At 39.1% G+C, this 21,047-nt stretch overlaps 3 protein-coding genes across 5 annotated transcripts; 2 read left to right on the forward strand and 1 right to left on the reverse strand.

The window, feature by feature from the left end:
• Positions 1 to 422: 422 nt before the first annotated feature.
• On the forward strand, positions 423 to 13,942 carry rcan1a (regulator of calcineurin 1a). 3 transcript variants are annotated; one of them, XM_036590207.1, is made up of 5 exons: positions 8,767 to 9,510; positions 9,654 to 9,955; positions 11,264 to 11,437; positions 11,615 to 11,774; positions 12,628 to 13,942. In XM_036590207.1, the coding sequence occupies exons 2-5, from the start codon at positions 9,869 to 9,871 to the stop codon at positions 12,801 to 12,803; spliced, it is 597 nt and encodes a 198-aa protein (XP_036446100.1). In that variant the 5' UTR covers positions 8,767 to 9,510; positions 9,654 to 9,868; the 3' UTR covers positions 12,804 to 13,942. The 3 variants fall into 3 exon arrangements, with proteins under 3 accessions (XP_036445938.1, XP_036446100.1, XP_036446024.1); XM_036590045.1 differs by lacking the exons at positions 8,767 to 9,510; positions 9,654 to 9,955 and adding an exon at positions 423 to 903; XM_036590131.1 differs by having other exon boundaries at positions 8,767 to 9,955.
• A 2,226-nt stretch (positions 13,943 to 16,168) lies between these two features.
• Positions 16,169 to 16,996, forward strand: LOC118821782 (potassium voltage-gated channel subfamily E member 1). Its single transcript, XM_036590546.1, has one exon. It carries the CDS (start codon positions 16,271 to 16,273, stop codon positions 16,661 to 16,663), a length of 393 nt encoding a protein of 130 aa, XP_036446439.1. The 5' UTR covers positions 16,169 to 16,270; the 3' UTR covers positions 16,664 to 16,996.
• Positions 16,997 to 17,228: 232 nt separating this feature from the next.
• Positions 17,229 to 20,496, reverse strand: dnajc28 (DnaJ (Hsp40) homolog, subfamily C, member 28). The gene is made up of 2 exons (XM_036590328.1): positions 20,068 to 20,496; positions 17,229 to 18,574 (listed from the first exon to the last, which is right to left on the reverse strand). Exon 2 carries the CDS (start codon positions 18,547 to 18,549, stop codon positions 17,419 to 17,421), a length of 1,131 nt encoding a protein of 376 aa, XP_036446221.1. The 5' UTR covers positions 18,550 to 18,574; positions 20,068 to 20,496; the 3' UTR covers positions 17,229 to 17,418.
• Positions 20,497 to 21,047: the final 551 nt, after the last annotated feature.

Genomic DNA, 21,047 nt, shown 5'->3' on the forward strand with positions numbered 1-21,047 from the left:
TAATGTTAAAATTCAGGTTTTACTGTATACCACTAGGTGGCAAATCGAGTTACATCAGTGGTACTCGGTCCTAATAATTGAGTTTTACATGTAAAAAAACTAGAAATACGACATTTCTAAATTAGAAATTTCTACATTTTACAGCTAAGTTTCAGTAGTAAGAAAACTATTTGAATATGTAATTAGACTTTCTACCTTGTAATTAAAAAAATAATCATTCAATTTCATACTTTTGGTAGAACAAATAATTGTACTTAATATTGAATTTTTGACATCAAAAATGTGTATTAAAAGCTAAAACGCCTTTTTTATTTTAGTTAAGAGAAAAAAAAAGTAATTTTCTTAAGTGATTGTGTGGTGAGGCTTGCAGGCTGCGTTGTCAGTCCACAGCCTGTCTTCGTCAAAGACTTCAATTTTGAAAAATCCCACTTCCTGTAACCCGCTGGAAAAAACGACTGTTCTGTTTTCACACGCCGCCAACATTAGCTGTTATTTATCATTTACCACGAATGAAGCAGTATTCAGATTGCCTAGAGAATAGCCCACCTTCATTAGAGTTTCAGCCGGATTATTATGCAGTGCTATAGGTTTCAGCATTGTCTCTATGAGCGAGCTGTTATTCAGAGTTTCCACAAGTGTGAGGGGAAACTCACTAACAGCTGTCTGAGCTGAGCTGGACTCGCAGTACAGCTAACATTATCTCTCTCTCTCTCTCTCACACCCACCCACGACGAAAACTAGTATTGTTGTTTTCACGACGAGTTTTTCAGTATTTCCACCATGGAGCAAATAGAGGTTGCGGTTGGCGACGACGACCCTGTTGGAGTGCATTTGATAGACCAGATAGACTGCCTGGTGGCGTGTGAGCTCTCTGAAGAAGTGTTCAGAAAGGAGCAGCTGAGGGTGAGTAACTCACTCACTGCACCCTGTTTATGGTTCTAACTGACCTGCTCTGTTTACGGCTGAAGTTGAAAGAACACGCAGTTACTTTATAAAGAGAGATTTTTTTTTTTACTAATTTGCGGCTAATGCTCATGGTTAACATGATAATAAATCAGCCAGGTTACAGAAAGGTAGTGGTTTTCCTTCTAAAGACGGAGAGAGTGACGAAGCCGCGGAACTTCTGACTTGCACAGATCACATATGTAGGTTACAACACTGCAACAGTCAGAGACCACCCTTCATTTAATTTCCAGTCAGATCGGTCATTAGCTACATGTTATTCAGCTATTTCTGAGAAGATAGTGTGTAAGATTTTTTACGAAGGAGCAAGGAAAATAAATTTGAAAAATGGCAAAAAATATTACAAAAGTTACAAAGAAAATGGGACTCATAACAACAGTGTATGACCTGATAGACCACCAAAACTGTCCCTATCAAATAAACAGTACTTAGCTTTCATTTTTGAGAGAGAGGAGACAATCAAGCTCATATATCTGAGTGTGTGTGTGTTTCTACACACAGTGCCTTTCAAATACGTTCAGCCCCCTTCAAAGTCATCTGATTTGTCTAGATTACAAATGACACAAGATATTGCCATAATGATGATAGGATGGCTTATAATTGGCCTTGAACTGTAATTAATTAAAAAAAAAAATGTTGACTTTTTCTGGACAAAAGGCCACTTAATTCAAGTGCCATTGGTCAGGCTGTAAATCTGTGAATCTGAAGGAAATTATAGATAGTTCTAGACATGCACAAGTAAAGGGAAAAAGCTACCAAGTGTTTGGAAATCAGAGTGAACACCGTTGGATCAATTGTGAGGAAATGGAAACTGCATCATACCACCCAGGCGCTGCCTAGACAAGGTCATCCTTCAAAACTCAGCGCTTAAGCAAGAAGGGCGCTCTTGAGCTTGAAGCTTCAGGGGTGCCATCACTTTGAAGGAGCTGTAGACTGGCTGAGACTGGGGTGAAGGTGTACCCATCAACAGTATCTAGAGCTTTGTGTATAACTGGCCTGTATGGGAGGGTGATAAGAAAGAAGCCAATACTGAACACATCAAAGCATGTCTGGAGTTTGCCAGAAAGCAAATATCCCCTGGTATTTAGGGGGTCCCTTGTTGGCTGGCTACTCCAGCGTTGGCTCACTGCTAAATCACTTGCCATAGCGGCGCTGAAGCTAGCTTCAGTCACAACAAATAGTGTTTTTTTGTTTTTTTTTTAAACAATTCTTCTTTTGGAACAATTCTTTTCTAGTTTGGTAATGGGATCTTCAACACATTGGTGCACTGAGATCTTACGCATCTCTTTTGTCTTTGTTTTGAGAAATGAGTAAGAATTCATTCTTTCCACTAATCTCTTGAAAAATTGGGCAGGTTTTCAGATTTACAAATATGCTATGGAATATAGCAAAGTTTTTTCAGAGGTATCTCAGGTATAGTTACTATTGCTAGGCTATGTAGGACCAACTGGGTAAACCAGTTTACTGCAGCACCACCCTGAGACAGCTGCATCTCTAGTTAAGAACACCAAAGACAGAAGCTTGCTGATTGTAGGTGAAGCAGCTAAACAGTGACCTTTCCCTGAATTTGTACTTGAGCATCTGCTTTAACCTAACAAACAGCATAACCTCACAATAAGTTTATTTTCAGGCACCCTCCAAAATTTTGATTTTAAGACATTTATGGGTCCAAGCAGTTAATTGGGAGGTCCCAGAACCCCCTTTACCCTTTACCCTTCAGCAGGGCAGTGATCTCAAGCAACACATCAGCGGTTGACCAACAAAAAGATAATTCTCCTAAAGTGTTGACGTCAAAGTCGAGATCCAAAAATCTGTATTTCTGTTTGAATAGTGTGGACCGCAAGTGTCATCCTACCAACCTAAACAACCTGGAGCAAATCGTCTGAGAAAATGGGCAAAAATCACTTTCAAACTGTGTGTGAAGCTGATAGAAACTCACCCCAACAGACTTAAAGCTGTTTCAGCAAAAGGTGGTTCTACCAAGGACGGGTCTAAAGAGGTTAAATACATATGCAAGCAGCATTTTTCAGTTTTTATTTTTTTAAAGGATCTGATGAGAAATAATGAACTTTGAAAATTTAATTTAAGAGCAGGCTGGTTTTAATGAAAAAACTGCTTGGAACAGTGTTTTGTGTAATCCAGATGAATCAGATGACTTGCGAGAAGGTTGAATACTTTTGCAGGGCACTGTATATTTTTATTAAAGTCATGCTAAATATGAGTTGTGGACGCATGATTTAACTCAGAAGTTCCATGGTGTGCTTCACTTTTTCCCTCTGTAGAAGGAAATCATTACCTTTCTGAAACCAACTGTACATTCTCTGGTTTGTGTGCCCCGACTGATTGATTTACCTGTTAACTGTGATCCCAGTTAACAAAAATAATAAAATTCTGACTACTGAGAAAAGTCCATTAGATGAAGGATGTGGTGATGTTATCTTATTTTATGAAAATGTGATTTTTAATAAATGTTTTAATGGGTGTTTATTAGGTTCAATATGGTCAACAAAGTTGCTTGTTATAGCCAGAGAACCTATATGCTTCTTATGCCTCTGATTAATTACTTTTCTTAGTACAGAAGCTGTCATGGTGATTTTATTTTCATTAGTCACTATGACTGTGTTCATATGGACTTTTATACATGGGGTTTGCAGCAGTTTGTTGTGTATTGTTTTGCTAGACTACAGCAAGTTGCCACATGCAGTAATGGTTCTCTTATCGTTTTGATAACTGAGGCAAATTACCTAGTGTTATGGTTGATGTTTGGCAGCTCTGTGACAAACTGATTGGTGAATGTTTGTCCCATGAAATGGTAGATTATAAAGGGCAGAATGTCTTGTCCCTGTTAATGTAGCTCAGTCCTGACCGTTTCCAAGCCTACTCTGGCACATTCAGGTTGGGCAGTTATCTGTGTTTTTTCCAAATGGGTCAGAAAATCTAGCTTGGTGGAAACTGTGTTTATGAGGAACAGGAAAATCATCTACTGACACAGTGAGATATTTACATTCCGAATGGAGAAACAGGCAAATGTGTTCCATGGTGTCTTGGATTGCGAAAACAGAAAATGTCTGTGCCCTGTGAACTGTGAAGGTGAATGTATTTTCTAACCAGCTTATTTTTTTCCCCTCTCTCCCTGTTTTTTTGACATTTAAGTCATTGGATCAAGCCTTAGGAAAAATAGCTGAACAAAAAAAAAAAATAAGTAAATAAATATTATACAGCATTTCATTACAGGAGCACCTTCCAAAGTGCATCATAGATCTCTGTCAAGATTGTTTATTTCATGATATACGTTGTTGCGAGTGGGCATTAGACATACAAGAAATATCCATGCTATATGATTAATACCACCTTTATTAAATACATAGAAATGTGATTTCTGTTATACATCAGCTGCTGTTCTTTTCAAAAACTCGCATCTGCTATTTAAAAAATTGTTACTGATGGATATACATCATTTTGGAATGAAACCCTTCACATGTAATTGTTGTGTAATTAGGCCTGTCACAATTATTAAGAAATTGACTAATCACAATTATTTAAGATGACTGCAGTTATTTGGGATGATTGCGGACAGCTTAAACAATTGCAGTCATTTTCCACAGTTATCAAATTTTACAGTCATATTATGCGTCAACAATGAAATGGATAGATTGAATAAATGTAAATAAAAGAAATATGTAAATGCATTTATTGTGACATCATTGGACTAACTTGGTGTTCTAACATGCTTAGAGGGCAACACTGAGTAATCTTTGTTTATTTGTTAGCTGTGTTGCTAATTCTAACATTTTTATATATACTGGCAGAATGTGTGTTTAGCTTATATTTTCACTCTGATGAAGAACAATGCTTAACTCTTTATATGTATATAATTCTTTGTTACTGTATATGTTTGTGGTAGTGTGTGTACAGTACTGATTCATACAGTGCAACCAGTGTTAGCTACTAAGTAAACATAGCTAGCAGGTATGGTGGGTAATCAGACAATTTAGCCACTTTAGGCTTGTATTTTAATAGTTCCAAACACGAAAACACAATTAAAAACCACAAATCATTAGTCGTATTTATTTATGACCTTTAATTGTTAGCTAAAATTTCATGACCACAACAGCCATAAGTGTAAATGCAAATTCTCAAAAGCTAATTTTAGGGCTGATCCCTGGTGTTATTTTGCTCTTATAACCTAAATTGGATAAAATGTGAATTGACGTAGCCTATAACTCTGTTAAACTTGAATAAGTTTTATTTTGTAGAGGATATGACTATGTGGTAATCAGAGGCAGCACCAATTTCATACCTGTTAACATCAGGCCAATATCAGCAAATGCTGGATTGCATATCAGAGGGGGAAAAAGAATGAATCTGATCCAATCTTGTAACAAATCTGTTCTGAACTAGCGCATACTCACAATGTATAATGTGAAGTTGTCATCTGTGTAATCCTTCCTGCGGGATAGTAGTGTTTGCGTAGTTTGAGCATGATGGCCTACTTTTAGATGACCACCTTAAGTGAAGTGCTTCAATTAAAAACAACTCATTATAAAGCTTAGTAGTTTTAAAGAAGTAATATTGGATTGTATCAATACCAACCAGTACTCATGGTTTCAATGTCAGTATCAGAAAAGAAAAAGAGATGTTGTGCAATCTCTAATGGTAATGCTGGTAAACATTAAAAATCTCAGTTTTTTACCACCTAAATTCATTGTTAAAACAACTGACTGTTACAGCAACTCCTGTTGAATGTTAAAAATGTAATGTTAATGGACATTTGGTGTAACCCGTATAATAGTGTCACTTCATTTCCACTTATTTTAAAATATTTTTTTAAATTGTACACATTGTGTTATGTTTAACAGTTTGATAAAATGATGCATTTCTCTGTTAGTGTATATTTGAAGCATGAGACTTGTTAAAGGTTTGTTCAGTCCATGCTTGGAACAATCCAAATAATACTTTAAGAATTCTCTGAAAATATTGATTGTACCAAATTATCAACACAGATTCGACTGGTCAAACAGATTGCTTGTAATTCAGTAATCCCTGTGAAAAATCTAATAAATACAAATTGTTGGTGAGTTACTCATTAGCATAGACCAATTTTTAAACTTAAAATGTGTCAGAGTACTCATGCTGTAAGATTTGGACTAAGCCTGGACTCAGTCAGCTGATAGTCTTGTGATGGAAGATTCCACAGTGGTTTATGTCTTTCATGGAAAGTCTGGAATGCACAAATGGAAAACTAAAGTTCATCTATTTTATGATTCAGGAAAGTCCTGTGAGGGACAGTGAGAACGAAACCAGAGAGAGCCATTAAAACTAAAGACAATGAGTCATGGAGGAACTTGACTTTAATGCAGTGCAGCCAACTTTCCTGTATGAGCTTTGCACTTCTGCACTGACCCATTGTAAGCTACCATGTGTGGTTTAGATGTTGACTGGTGGTCTTCTGTGATCTAACCTACTTACAAAATGACTAACACCTAAACCTTTTGTTATACAGAAACACACAAGCTATACTTATGCAGCTTGCTTGTGTAGTGTTTTTCCATAATGTTTAGCAACAGCCATATTTCGCTGTAATTGTACTGCAAAAGTATAGGATGGAAAAAGTATAGAAACTAGTGGTGAATAAATTACAGGCTTGTATGGGGTGAGTTGTTGACATACAATTCTTATTAATGTATATCAGAAAATATAGTTAAAACAATCAGACAGCACTAGCTTAGATAGACAGACAGACAGACAGACAGACAGACAGACAGATAGATAGAACATCATTGATCCCAAAGGGAAATTGCAGCTTAGTTACTAAATGTTTGTTTTAATGGCCTCACAACAGCACAGACATATTTCTGTGAGAGCGCTTGGCTCTTTTTTGGGTCGGGCACTGTATAAGCAAAAATGTTTGATACCCACTTATTTGTGCTTTAGATTATAGGTCATAACCATCCACTGTCGTGACAAAAAGCAATTTAAAAAAATCAATAAATTGTAGCATAGTCATATATAGATCTCATTATTTTCATTTTTTAAAACCATAGGTATTTTATAGTAATATTCAGTATATCTAGGACAGTTTTGTGGATTTGTGGATTCGTTGTAGACGTTATTGAGAATAAACCAGACAGAATCATGCATTCTTGAGGAGACATTTTAATAGAGATGTGATCAGATCACCATTTTGTCCATTTTCCCCAACAGAGAGCTGGAGCAAACAAGAATTATAGAGAGTGTTATCACCCTCAACTGGCCCAAACAATCTTGTCCCTCTAAGCCTTAAGGTTATGTACCCATGACAGAGAGGCGCAGAGCAGTACAGGAAATTCTAAGATGATCTAGGAGGATCCAGACCTTAGAGACAGAATGGCTGTTCTGATGGACAGAATTTGCATATAAGAATTATACAATCAACCACTTTCCAACAGTTTGTGCCAAAGTGGAGCAACAAAGCCAAAGGCCTTTTCACATGGAAAAAAAAACAAACCGTCAAAATGAAAAACCAGGTTCACTCCTTTTGATGCATGGAGCTCCGAACTGAGGCAGAGCCTTAAACTCCTCCAAACACACACACAGTGCTGCAGCAGAGCTTCAGCTGTGTGTCATAGTCTGAGTACCTGTGCTGATTTTTGTTGCCCCTCTTTCTAGGGTACTAAGCATGCCAAGCCAGGACATATGGGTGGAGGTAGAAATAGTGCAGGTCACTGTTTAGTCAAATGCAGCCATTACAGAATCGTTGTGTGGTGTCACTAGATTTGTGTGAGAAAGTTAAAGAGAACCCCTGGCTACTTTCACAGTTCTGTTACGTGATGGGAAATGACACAGCTACTTGACCAATGTACTGATAGTTCTAGGTTTGGATTCCTAACTGGACTAGGTTAAGTGCATTCTACTAGGTGGGTGGGGGGGGGCTCATTGTTCCCTAAAATCCGTAGTGTAGCGTAGTAGTAGAACATGTGGTGGAGCAGAGGATCACCCAGATCCCTCACCAAATGAACAGGAAATTGTTATATTCTACTATTGTGCCTTTATTTACCTTCCCTTTTGAACTTACTCATGTCAGCAGTTGGGCTGTCCAGCTACAGAACCAGTGCTTGGGTTGGCCGGGAATCTTCAGGTGAGATGAGTGGACCCCCCTCAGCTTACCCAGATACACTTTAGCCTCAAACACCTTACATCCATGCTGGGTAAATTGCAGCTCATAGCCATTAGACACGGGACCATAGCTAGCCAACCTCTAATCTTCCCCTGGACAGGTTCCGTTATTTTGGTTGGTAGCTGGAGTTCGTAGTGCTTACAAAATGGAAAGAAAAAGACTATGAACTCTACTTAACAGTTAATTCCAGTAGTGATGCCACCTCTGCGGACTTGGTGGCATGCAATAGCCTTATATGTGTGTGTGTTGTGCCAAAAACTGCCACCAGCTGCTGCAAGGCAGTAGACGGAAATGACTGAGGTTTTATGTAAAACGCCACCTGTCCGAGAAACTTCACAACCCTGCAGCAAGTGACTGCAGCTTCACACAACACTGTTTTGCTCTACATTTTCCATTCTACATTCTTTCGCTGTGTTTTATTTTGGTTTCACATTTCTGCTTTTCCACTGCCTCATGAGTGGTCTTCCTTCACTGGAACAATAGCCGTTTTCAACAAATGCGCACACACCAGGTGATGTCTGCACTGAATCATAGACTAATAAGCATTTAGAAACAACTGTGTCATCTCTGTGGTTATGACATAATGCAAGGACTATTTAACCTGATAGTAAGGCCTCATCAAAAAGACAGAGATAAACACAGAAGAAGAGTTGTGTTTGTTGGACTCGCCAGACGTGGAGAGAAAGACGTCATGTAGTGTAAAAATAAGTCTGACGTCTTGGAGCTGAATGCCACTTAAAATGATGGAATGGCTACACTGCAATAAGGACAAATCCACCAGCTCTGCAGTCATAGACAGAGTGAGGGATGGAGCAAAAAAAGAGAGGGAGAGAGACAGACATGAAGGGAATTAACACCCATGGAAAGTATGCTGCAGGGAGCTCTTGATAACACAGCTGCCTCTTTGCACAGCTCAGCTGATTTAGATTTTCCATCCAGCTCCACATGAAGGGGAGGGCGGGGTAGGACAAAGAGTGAGTTTGTGTATGAGTGAAAGAAAATTGTGTGATAGATCATGGTTTTCCAGTCCTGCTTGTCCAGTAGGAATGCGTGAGAGCAGCATTGAGACTGGCAGAATTGGGTTTAATGCTGTATGGAAGGCAATGGCACATATTTTCCATTGCCAGGCCTCATACTCTCGGTCTGATTACAGATTAGTCAGCACAGACAGCAGTCTGGGTGGAGAGTGGTCAGGGTAGGTGGGGCCTGCAGCCTCAGTCTTTTCCTGAATGGGCGGGGCCTGTTGCTGTGGCGCTGGGGGAAGGCTCTTATATAAAAAGCAGAGGGCAGGCTAGTCTGCGCTGACTGAGCCTTGCATACGTTAAGCCAGTGGTGCAGCAGCTCAGCACCTTCCAGAAGATTCTCTACAGACCTAATCGCATTGCTTTGATGTAAGAGTACCTCTGTAATACCATATTTTTTCAAATCTCTTTTTCTTTCAATCAAAGCAAAACCAAAGCTGGTTTTGATGCATTGCTCATTTTGGCTGTAACCTATTTCCGGTATTGAACTCTTTGACGTTTCTCGGGCGCAGCCTTGACTTCGACAGAGGTGGTGTGAAAAGGAAGAAAGGGGGGAAACAGCTGCAGGCACCCAGCAGGGGAGGAACAGGATTTATTTCTGACACAAGACTTCATTTTTATTGCCCTCACGCTGGGGAAGGCAAAACAGACCCCTCTTCTCCACCCCTCCTGCCCTCTACGATCACTCACTCCTCAAGTCCTCCGGAGGATCCAGCGAGCATCCATCATGCATTTGAAAACCATGAAGTGCAACCGTTTTTGCCTTATCGCCTCCTTGGAGGACCAGGATATGTTTAACAGACCTGAGGCCAGGGTAGGGGTCTTTTTTTTTTTGCTTAAACGTGACCACATGATCTTTTCTTTGCCTCACAGAATAGCTGAAAGTGAGCTGTAATCTAGATTGTGAAAGGTGTTGGCATGTTCAGGCTGATGAAATATGATCTGATGCAATTGTGTTCATTTCTTTACAATGTAAAGTAAAGCTGCATGATGTGGATAGAATAGCATATTGCAGTTATTTTCCTGCATATTTCAATATCACTTTATGTCCATAATGAACAAAAGCTTTGGATTGGGATCACAGTACATTGATCAGGAATGGTTTTTGACTTAGGAGCATTTTTCATTCTGGCATTGTTAGGGATGTAGTTCGTAGTATTAGGGATGAATAGTATACAGCAAAAAAGCATTATGTTCATATAAAATTCAAAATCTTTGTTACCATGATGGAGGCGTTAAAGAAATGGTTTAGAAAAGTAAAATTTTACTCAGTCTTCACCTTAACCCAAATATAATCAATCAGGCAAGACATATTTGGTGTCCATTGTTTGCTTCTTTAGTTGTGTATTAAATTAGCCTCATAGCTACACTGCAAAATTAAGAAAGCAAACTTCATACTTCATACAAACTTTAAACAGAATGTTTTTGCCAGTTGACTGTTTTGTGGTAAGGGGAAAGTTCATTTTTCAGTGAATCATGACTTCGTTTTTCGTGATAAATTGTCTTTCCATATTAAGTCCTAATACTCATCTGCTTTTAAAAATCTTGGTAATATTATCAGTTCTTCAGCTTGTGAGTTATATGTTAGCTGAGTAATGAGTAAGTCAGTGACTAAGGGCTAGTTAGAAATAGAGAAAGAGATGACAAAAATGGAAATGGGGTCAAAGATGGAATGCGTAGAGGTGGGATGACAGAGTTGCAGTACATGGAAAGACAGTTTTCTGACGTGAGTGGTTAAGGACATGCAGTGCTGGAACACTAACATGCAGCAGTGAAAGTACTGAGGTTCAGTGGTTCAGATGGAGGTTCAGATTCTCCATGCTGTTTTGTGTGGAGCCTGATCCAGTATTCCATCAGGACACTGTCGCTGTCTCTCTCTCTCTCTCATCCATCTGTGATCCTACAGTCTGCAATGATTCTCTCTCGTTACCTTGGAAACCAGTATCTTGCGGAGTGCTGTTAGACACAGTCATTTGTAGGCCTTGTATTGCATTAGCATTTTGTGCGTCACTGGAGATTAATATAGCAACACTCATACAATGTCAATCTGTCAGCCATTGAAAGCAAGAAGAATATTTTGTACCAAATGTGTACTAATTCCTGTTTTTCTTTCCTCCCTCAGGCTAGTTTTGAGGAGCTCTTCCGTGCCTTTGACAGTGAGGCTACTTTCCAGTTTTTCAAGAGCTTCAGGCGGGTCAGAATTAACTTCACTAATGCTCTCGCTGCTGCAGAGGCAAGAGCAAAACTCCACAAGAGTGACTTCAACGGCAGAGAAGTGCGACTTTTCTTTGCCCAGGTGTGTTGCTGTTACTTTGAGTCTTTTTTTTTTCTTCCCATTACATTTAGCTTTGGATGACCGACAACAAAAAATGTGTGAATTATGTCAGTAACTGATACTTCTGGCTACTTTAACTGTTAAAATTTTTCCAGTTCCTTTAGTCACTCCTCCACATTTTCCATCCTTCTTTTTTAGTCTGTACATATAGGAAGTCCACGCCTGGAGCCTCCCAAACCGGATAAGCAGTTCCTCCTCTCTCCACCTCCTTCTCCACCTGTGGGCTGGGAACAGGCCCAGGATGCCACACCTGTCATCAATTATGACCTCCTTTGTGCCATCGCAAGACTCGGTCCAGGTGCCAAATGCACACATGAAAACCTGTCCTTCAAGCTTAAACACAAATATCTTGACATTTCATTATAACTACATTAAAGTCTAAAATCCCTTAAAACTATAAAGTAACATAGACCAGCTAAGTTGCTTCAGCCAAGTACTGCATATTTTTGGAGAAAACATGAAAATATGTAAGTTTTCAAATTGTTCCATTTAAAAATTGTATCATTCACTCCCTGATCTGTACATCCATTTAATTCATTGTTTTCACGATCTCATAAAAGCCAATGCATTTACATACAGTCATATGCAAAAGTTTGAAATTACTTGTTTTATTGATTTGTGAAAATATGCAAGATCCTCTACAGGGAACTTAATATGTCTATTTTAGTGCAAAATTTATTTGTTTATGTACTGAGTTTAACACTGTAAAATAAATAAAATAGCAAATATAAAATGTGACATATGCACAGAACACATTTTATGTTGTTTTTTTTCCCCAGCAAATCAACAGTAATTGTGGCAGTGTGTTCTCTGTAGAGGATGTGTTAACTTCTTTTAACTTAGAAAATCAACATATTCACAGTGTAAAACAATGTAATTTGGCAAGGGGCGCCCAGACCTTTGCATGTGACTGTGTAGCTCCTACTCAGCCTGCCACAGTTTAGCTGCTTTTTGAATGAGGCACAATACAGGACATCCAGTCAGAACAGAGATCGTTAACATATATATGAAATATGATTGCTTTTGGTACATAAACCTCAGAAATAAAAGAAAGCTTTAAAATGGAAGATATGCCCCTTTTATAGAATATGGTTTTACTGCTTGGCTAAATGAATAATGATAACCATTCTCTTTGTTTCTCTCTGTTGTAGGTGAGAAGTATGAGCTCCACTCTGGAACCCCCACTACTCCCAGCGTAGTGGTGCACGTATGCGAGAGTGACCAGGACAGCTCTGGTGCCGAAGATGACATGGAGGGCTTCAGACGCCCACGTCCCAAAATCGTCCAGACCCGGCGTCCCGATTACATCCCTGCCATCACACAGTGAGCCTAAAAAGTGTCTCACTGTGCCGTTGTCTTTGCTTTACCATCTCGGGGGCTGATAGGAGGCCAGCCTTGGCATGCAGTCAGTCTGTCCCCTCTAGAGGAGGCCTTGAGTCTGAGCCCAGCCCCGTGGAGAAAGAAATACTGTACATGTCCACTGTCTTGCAGGGGAAGGGGTTTCATTGCATGCATTTGTTGATAAAGTGGCTCTTTTCTCCACACTTAAAGGTCAGGGGGTTTTCAGGAATGCGAATTCCATTGGTGTCTATGACTATGGAGAAGAAAAGTCTCCAGTAGTGAGTTTATTTATTTCCTTTATCTTGGGAAGCATGCTTTATCCCAGTACGAAGGTGTGGAATTTGTATGATGAAATCTATTATGGACTTTCCGTTTTTTTCTTTAATCGGCAGTTCAGTACAGTTTTACGCGTGGTTGTTTTATTAATGTTTCCATCAGCTGAAACAGGAGGCAATAATATTCCTATGCCTTTGTAGGAATATTGATTAATATTAGGATTTGGAAGGTTGCGGTTATGGGCAATACATTTTTTTTATATGCTGGTTGTAAAGATTGCTTCATTTGTTAACTATTAATCCCTGAATGAATGACTGAGGATCTGAAGATTTGGATCTTTTTTAGAAATTGTACTTTCTCTAAAAAATAAAAAATAATAAGTTGTTTGTTAAATAAGCAAATTTGCCATAACTATAAATCTAATTTAATTATGTAAGTATTTTTGGTCAGTAAAAATGACATCTTGGCCCAATATTATCCTGATTGTAAGTTTGTATGGATATACTTTCTTTCTCATGTCTGAAATTTGCAATTTTACATTTATGTAATTCAGGACCACAACACTGTAAAGCAATCAGATTGAGAATGAGGGAAGACTGTTATGCTCTTTACCAGAATTTGCACAAGTTACATTTGTTACATGGTAAAAGTGAGCTTAGCAATGTCTGTCCAATGCCTTTTCATGTTGTATAGTTACCTCATTGTAATGTCTTAATTGTCTGACTACTCATAAATTTGTAAAAGAAAAACTTGCTTGGTTTCAACAGCGTTGTTGACTTGGATGTATGTACTAAAACGTCTACATAAACAATCATAACCAAAATAATAAAACAGGAACTTACACGGTAATGACGTCTGTTCAGTTTTTGTCGTTATTTCATTTGGTCTGGTACATTCTTTTAAAACTGTGTGAATCGTGATGTTGAGCCCACATACCACTGAAGTGTTTCTATGGATTCCGCCGTTTTCAAAGAATGAGTCAGCACTGTGTGTACTGATACGAGGCAGTAATGATGCATGCGGAGGACTTTTCAAGGTGAAGCATGGATTTGTCTTGAAATAGAATCCATGAGCCTCAAAAGCCCTGGCATGTCATCACATATGCCTATTTCAATGCGCACCATTGTTCCCTCTCTGCTCTGGAGCTATTCATCTGCAAGGTCATGGAGAAAGGGTCGGGAGTTATGTGTCTACTCTCATTCCTCCGTCTGATCCTCCTCAATAACCTGTCTGCTTTCAGACGTAACTTCTTTATTACTCATTTGTAAGGGCAGAAATTTCTATTTTTTAGTGCTGTACTTGGTGTAAAAGTGAAAAGTTTCTATGTTCTGACATTGTATGGAAATATTCAAATTTCAAATATTCAAAAATATAAATTTAATTGTAGACTTCTAGATCTTTTCACCATCACTGTAAAGAAATCTCAGTTGGCAAGTTTCTCTAGAAAGTTGCATTTCACATTATATCAGTAGTAATGCAGACCCACATCTGTCATCTTTCTACATTTTAAAGGCCATGCGAATTACTTCATGGAACTGGAAAATAAAAGAGAGTCGTTGGCTCTTTGTCTGACCAATCATGTCGAGGCTGTGCAGTGATCAGGAGTTTTTTTTTTCCACTGAGGAGACAGATGACCTTGACTCTTTTCAGGTTCATTAAATGTGTTGATGTCCTGAGGGGGATGTGTGTGTGTGTGGTTCATATACATGGATGAAAGTGCGTGGATGGGTGGAACCACCCACTTGAAGACCGTGCCTTTTGACCATCATTCTGAGATGGTCCACAAGAAAGGTGTTCGACATTCAACACTGAACTTCATCTGTTCTTTTAATACACTTCTTACAAACTCCATTCATCACTGAAGACCAAAAGGTAGGTTACATCTTTCCAATAGAGATTCTCTGTTTAAAGTATTGTTCATGTCTTAAATATCAACCTGCCCAGGAACAAAGAGGAAATGTTAAAATGCTGATTAGTGTGTTTTCTTCCTTTTAAAAACCAGGTTGCCTGTTTCTATTACTTGTGTATGTGTGTGACTGAATGCTTTTATTGGTTTAGAATGTAACTGTACACAGCTTTTTGAACAAGAATACATATGGGTAACACTATATTTGACAGTCCTCTAAGTCCAGGTAAATGTGAAGTACAGACTCCAATGTACTATCATTGTCATTATCATTATCATTGGGTAACATGATTGTAAGTTCTGAGATATTTTATCTAAATTGCACCTAAATTACACTGAACTGCCCAGTAGATTCTGGATATAAACTGGCTAAATGTGTGGTACAAACTCCAAAGCACTGTGTAATTTGGGTAAACTGGGTAAAGTGACAGTAAGTAACCAGACAGTCAAACTAAATTACAGATTTTCAGATTTACTTTCTTGCTTAAAGGGCCCATATCCCATAAAATCTATACTGTACTTTATCTTTGAGGTCCACATATAACATTTGCATGGTTTCCTGTGCCAAAAACAGTCATAATTCATTTTTACATGACCATTTCCAACCTCTGTTTATCCTTTAGAATTAAACAGGCTGTTTTTGGTACTGTACTTTTAAGACGAAAGTACTGTATGTAAATGATCTTGGTTCTGATCGGCAGCTCTGTGTTGTGCCTCTTCCAAAAAGCATTCTGGACTGAAACGCTCTTTACAACATGAATGGGCGAGACTAAACTGCTGTAGGCCAAATAGGCATATATGTGTAAACGCATTGGTTTGTGTAAAATCACAAAAAACAGTGGATTCAAAACAGGCTGTTTTTGTGCCTTAGTTTCCATATATGGAACTAAATTATTTAGTGAGGAAAATTAGTTTTTCCATGATATGGGCCCTTTAAATATGACACTGCATTTTGCTACCTAAAATGATTTGTACTTTGCGTTTTTACCAAACACTCACCCAGCTAATACCAAAAACCTTTTTGGCATTTCAATGTAATGTAGGCCTTTTGGAAATTACCATTATGTTACCCAAACAATTCCTTAGCACTATGCACTTAAGAACTTTAAGTACTGTAAAACAAAAAAAAACCCAATAAAAACCATGTTACCCATGTGCGTGTATAGGTGCGGATATTATAAGTAATAATACTCTAAACTGACTAAATGTCCATGTTTAACTTTCACACTAACTTTGTCTGCATTTCTTTATTTCACAAATAACAGGCAAGTATGTTGGTTTATAACGGCACAGATGTCCAATCTTTCCTGATCTCTTGGCTCCAGCATTACCTCAACCAAACCTGGATAATACCACCAGCTCCACCTACAGCTCACCTGCCACCTGCACCTTTGAGCGCAGTGCAAATCAAAGGCCAAAGCCAAGGAATGATCTACATTCTACTGGTGGTGGGGCTCTTCAGTTTCTTCACTTTTGGCATCATGTTCAGCTACATCCGCTCTAAAAAGCTGGAGAACTCACAGGATCCTTACCACCAGTACATCGCCCGAGACTGGGCCAGTATGTTGTCTCCTCCCTCTGTAGCCATTACGCAGGCTCTCAGAACCAAGAAGGAGCCTGTGGTTATTGGAAACCCAGCTGTACTACAGCATCTACCTGGGTGAGGAACCAAAAACCATGGCAACGAGTGCACCTGGAGAACTAATGGTGATAACTAGACATTAGCATAATGCTTTTAGAGTAAGTCAGATTAAACTAAATATTAAATAGTATGGGTCATTTGCTAGACTAGGAGGAAATGTATACTGTATATCAAACAGTTCATGCTCCACAGCCCAGTGCTGGGAGGCTTTTTGCATCGGGCATAGAGACCTTAGGCTCATGCATGTCTGCTCCAGAGCATCCAAATTTATTGGCAATGCTTCTCTATGGAGATTACAGACGCTGGTAAGTGTTAAAGTAGCTGAATCCACTAACTAGGAGGGGTGACAACATATTTTTGGAGCTATAGGGTATCTGTATTACTGCAGTATATAGTGTCACTGCATATCTGTTCCCTAAACTTTTCCCTAAGATTGTTTTCACTTCATCACCATTAGTTTAGTTCTTGAATCTGAATTAAAAGAAAACTAAATAATAATAACTAAGAGATTTATTTAGTCTAAAAATAGGATGACCATCTTTGCTAATAAGCGGAAAAAAGGGACTGAGCACTTTTTAATCTCTGTATTGATTTTAAATAAAGACTACTTTTATTTACAGGACAGTGATTTGTGACTAACATTCAAGAAAAAAATGTTATAAGTGGTATTGTACAACCATTTGTTAAAGCTTTTGTTGAACCATTTGCTGATTGTAGACTTGGTGCTGTTCAAAATTCTGCAGTCTGCAATACAGTAATAAAACACTTTCAAGCATTTCATTTGAGTAGACTCTGCATCCACATGATGAGTCCTTGCCTAACGTTCTGCTGAGATGTGTCTGCTTTTTCTCTCTCCTCCATGCACTTTCTCTCTTTCTCCTTCTCTTTTCTGCACTCCTGGTCAGCTTTCAGCACTTTCTCCACTTCCTTGGTCATATTAAAATGAACCATCTGCAAACCCATTAGCGGTACTATCAGGTTGAAATTGTCCACTTTCTTATTGAGCTTCTTTAGTTCATCAGCAAAAGCGGCGCAGTGCTCTTTCCACCGGAGCTGTTCGGAATGCCTCATGGGGCTGCCCAGTCTGGACCGAACCTCCTGTAGCCTCTCTCTCATCTTCTTAATGGTCTCTCTGATCTCCTTCTGGGTTACTATCCATTCAGGCTGGTAACCGTTGTCAATGAGGATCCTGTTGAGGTTGTGCGTCATGGGGTCAGCGTAGGGATTGTGGTCGAATTTTCTGAGTGGTTTGCCTGCGCCGCTGAGGTTGTGGAAGTCACCACGGGCCATGGACTCCTGGATGAGGTCCTCCACCAGGCGCTCCATGGCCTGCGTGATCTTGATCTGCTTGCTGCGTACACGTGCATCCCTTGTCACCATGGCGCCTTCTTCTGCTGCTGCCTGTTCCATGCGCTTACGACGATATTCTAAGACCTGATCTGTTGCCCGGTCCATCCGGAACTGCTGATACTGCCGCTCCCGCTGGCTGGGTGTGCCAGAGCCTACACCTTCAAAGCTGAGGTACTGCCTGTGCTGGGGAGCATGACTTTTATTCTTGTCTTCTTCGTCCTCTTCCATCTGAGCATACGCTGATGTAGACCCCCGCCGGGCCATGTGTGCCACTACAGCCCTGTAAGCCTCCTCTATGTGGCAGAACAAAGCAGCATCCGCTGTTGGGGCTCCAGAGTCTGGATGGTACAGCTTGGCCATGCGCACATAGGCCTCCCTAACCTCAGCAGGGCTGCTGTCTCCATCTTCAGGCAGCTGCAGCAGACGGTAGCTCTCTCTCAAACTGCGGCTGAGGCGAGTGCCAGAGCAGAGTGTGCGTAGTGTTGGGGCTTTGCAGATAGGCAGCAGGACTCTGTGGAGGTCACCATGGTGCAGTCGAAGCAACACAGAGCAGCTCATTGTGCTTTAGTGAACAGGAGAGCTGCTTCAGAAAAGCAAAAACAATGTAACACATTGATAAGGGGTAAAGAAGGCTGCCATACATTTATAATAGATTTATTTTGCAATCACAGCAAAATAAAAATGACCAAAAACAACCTACATTGATTTGCATGGCATTCTGTATTGTATGGTATTGATTAACAGCAGTCAGGAAACATCAGTTCATCAACTTGATTAATGCAGACCTAACTTGATTAATGCTAGCTTAAATATTATCTCATACCGTGACGATTGTGATTTATTTGGAAAATATCATAAATTTTATCAATATTGCCCAGTCCTGTATTTGCCTGTATTAAAGGCTGACTGTTGTTTGTTTATTAAGTTAAGATTAAAGCTACAGATACATTACATGTATTGTTGTATTTTGTCAAGAACTCCTCTACAGTAACAAACTTAAATAGGCAATTTTCTAGAAAATTCTAGAGCATGATTTCTATTTGATGAATTTAACATATTGAAAAAAATAAAACATAACATCAGATGTTTCATAGTCTGTTTACATGCCACATTTTATGCTTGATTAATTTATTTATTTATATGTTAAAATCAGCAAATTGAACAGCAATTATGCATAGGGCTGGGCAATATGACCATATACATCGTTATCATGATAAATAATGTTACAATAAAATATACTTTTCTGAATACATCGTGTGTATCGTCAGTGCTTGTAGAACATTGACCAAATGCATGTTTCATTATGAAAAGAGCAAAATTAGAACCATTTAACTGGATTTAGTGCAACACAGTATGCTAAATACCGAATAAAAATCACTGTATTCACAGTTTTTAATACATTTTTTTAATGTAGCATTACTGGCTCTTTTTTCTCTGTCCCAACTGATCAGATGTCTGAAAAAAAAATATCATGGAACATACTGAACTGTGGAAATTTCTGGAAGTATCACAATATTATATACATCGCCCAGCTCTAATTGTGCATTAAAATGTGTAGAAGTGTGTTCTCTGTAGAGGATGTGTTAACTTACTTTTACTTAGAAAACCAGCAAACCCAAAGCAAACGACTTTATATTGCAAAGTGCATAGAAAGAAAAAGTTTATAGCATTTCAGCTGGTCAGATGTTGCTGTAGTGAGCCCACTGCTGTAGCTATAGACTTGCTGCACTGTCATATCAAGACGGGCACTTTCTGACCCAGATTCCAAACCACTGGTAACGCTGGCCTAATTTTGGGGAAACCGCGAACTGCCATATCTGCTCGTTCTGGTTTAAGGTTCCGTTAAATGGTCAAAAGGGATAGATGCATTAATTATAATGCTCCGACCAGTCCAGATGAGATTTACAGACAGGCATTTAGTGAGTCAAATCGGTGCAGCTAACGTTGCCATAACAGATAGCCAGTTAACGCTAGCTCGTTACCTACCTAGACAGTTCGTTAATATAAGTTTGTATTAAACGTTAGTCTTTGACACTATAATGAATATTAAAACACAAGGAGGAGTGGGTGACATACCTCAGCTCCATATATAAGTGCTTCCATTCGCATAAGAGCACAGAACTAAATGTCCTTAGCTGGAAACGCGGGGGTTTGTTGTTGGTGGAAAAGGAGAAGTGCATGTTGGGATTTGTAGTCATTGAGTTTATAAAACAAGAACGCAGACTGTAATGTTTTAACTGAGCTCCAGAGGGCGCCAAAATGTCATCCGCTACTCTAGTACTGTGGAAACATAACGTTTATTTCCCTTGACGACTTTTAAACTGTTAATTATTCAGACAGAGGTAAATTGTTTAACGTGTATAATGTGGGTGCAAAGAGACAATTACACTGTAAGTCTATAAGCAATACGACAGAATATGAATAAAGCATGTAAAAGGGATTCCACTAGCACTGACTGTGGACTGTTCGTTTTATGTGGAGCTGCTGAGAAGATCAGAGGGCACTACAGTGTTATATCATTCTAATTAAATCATATTAGTACTAGATGTAGGTAAATTGCACCAATTTTGATATTCGTGGTAATTTATTAAGGTTTGGCTGTCAGGATGTCCATCCAGATGGCTCAGTTAGTTCAGACATCAATTAGCTTACCGACTGTCGGAAGTTAATGCGTGTTAATGGGAAATTTCTCTAGCATTGATGTCAATACAACGTTTGTGACTAGAAAACCAGAGTAGTGTCTGTCCATATTCAGGTCACGTCCACCTCTGTGCTCCCCTGGGTCCTAAATAGCTCGGCTAGCTTTCAAACGCTTACTCGAACACTCTGTCCAGGAACAGGCTATTAATACTGTATTTTTCCACCAAAAAACGTGCAACCAGATACAAAAGCGTATTGCTTAGTTAATCTATCAACAATCTGTAAGCTTAGCCTAAATCCATGCATGTACATGTATTTTTCTATTTAACTTTACAAATTAAAGTTGAAGCATGTGTTCAAAGGCCTGCAGTGCCATGCTGTGTGAATGAAGCAGTGATGAAGTTGGTTGTCCAGAG

The sequence above is a fragment of the Colossoma macropomum genome, unplaced genomic scaffold (assembly GCF_904425465.1).
Source record: "Colossoma macropomum unplaced genomic scaffold, Colossoma_macropomum, whole genome shotgun sequence".
Taxonomy (NCBI): Eukaryota; Metazoa; Chordata; class Actinopteri; order Characiformes; family Serrasalmidae; genus Colossoma; species Colossoma macropomum.

Coding starts and splice junctions, on each gene's coding strand:
- rcan1a (XM_036590045.1), top strand. CDS start 781: ATGGAGCAAATAGAGGTTGCGGTTGGCGACGACGACCCTGTTGGAGTG. Junction 11,438..11,614: donor TGCGACTTTTCTTTGCCCAG/GTGTGTTGCTGT, acceptor CTTCTTTTTTAG/TCTGTACATATAGGAAGTCC. Junction 11,775..12,627: donor CATCGCAAGACTCGGTCCAG/GTGCCAAATGCA, acceptor TCTCTGTTGTAG/GTGAGAAGTATGAGCTCCAC.
- LOC118821782 (XM_036590546.1), top strand. CDS start 16,271: ATGTTGGTTTATAACGGCACAGATGTCCAATCTTTCCTGATCTCTTGG.
- dnajc28 (XM_036590328.1), bottom strand. CDS start 18,549: ATGAGCTGCTCTGTGTTGCTTCGACTGCACCATGGTGACCTCCACAGA.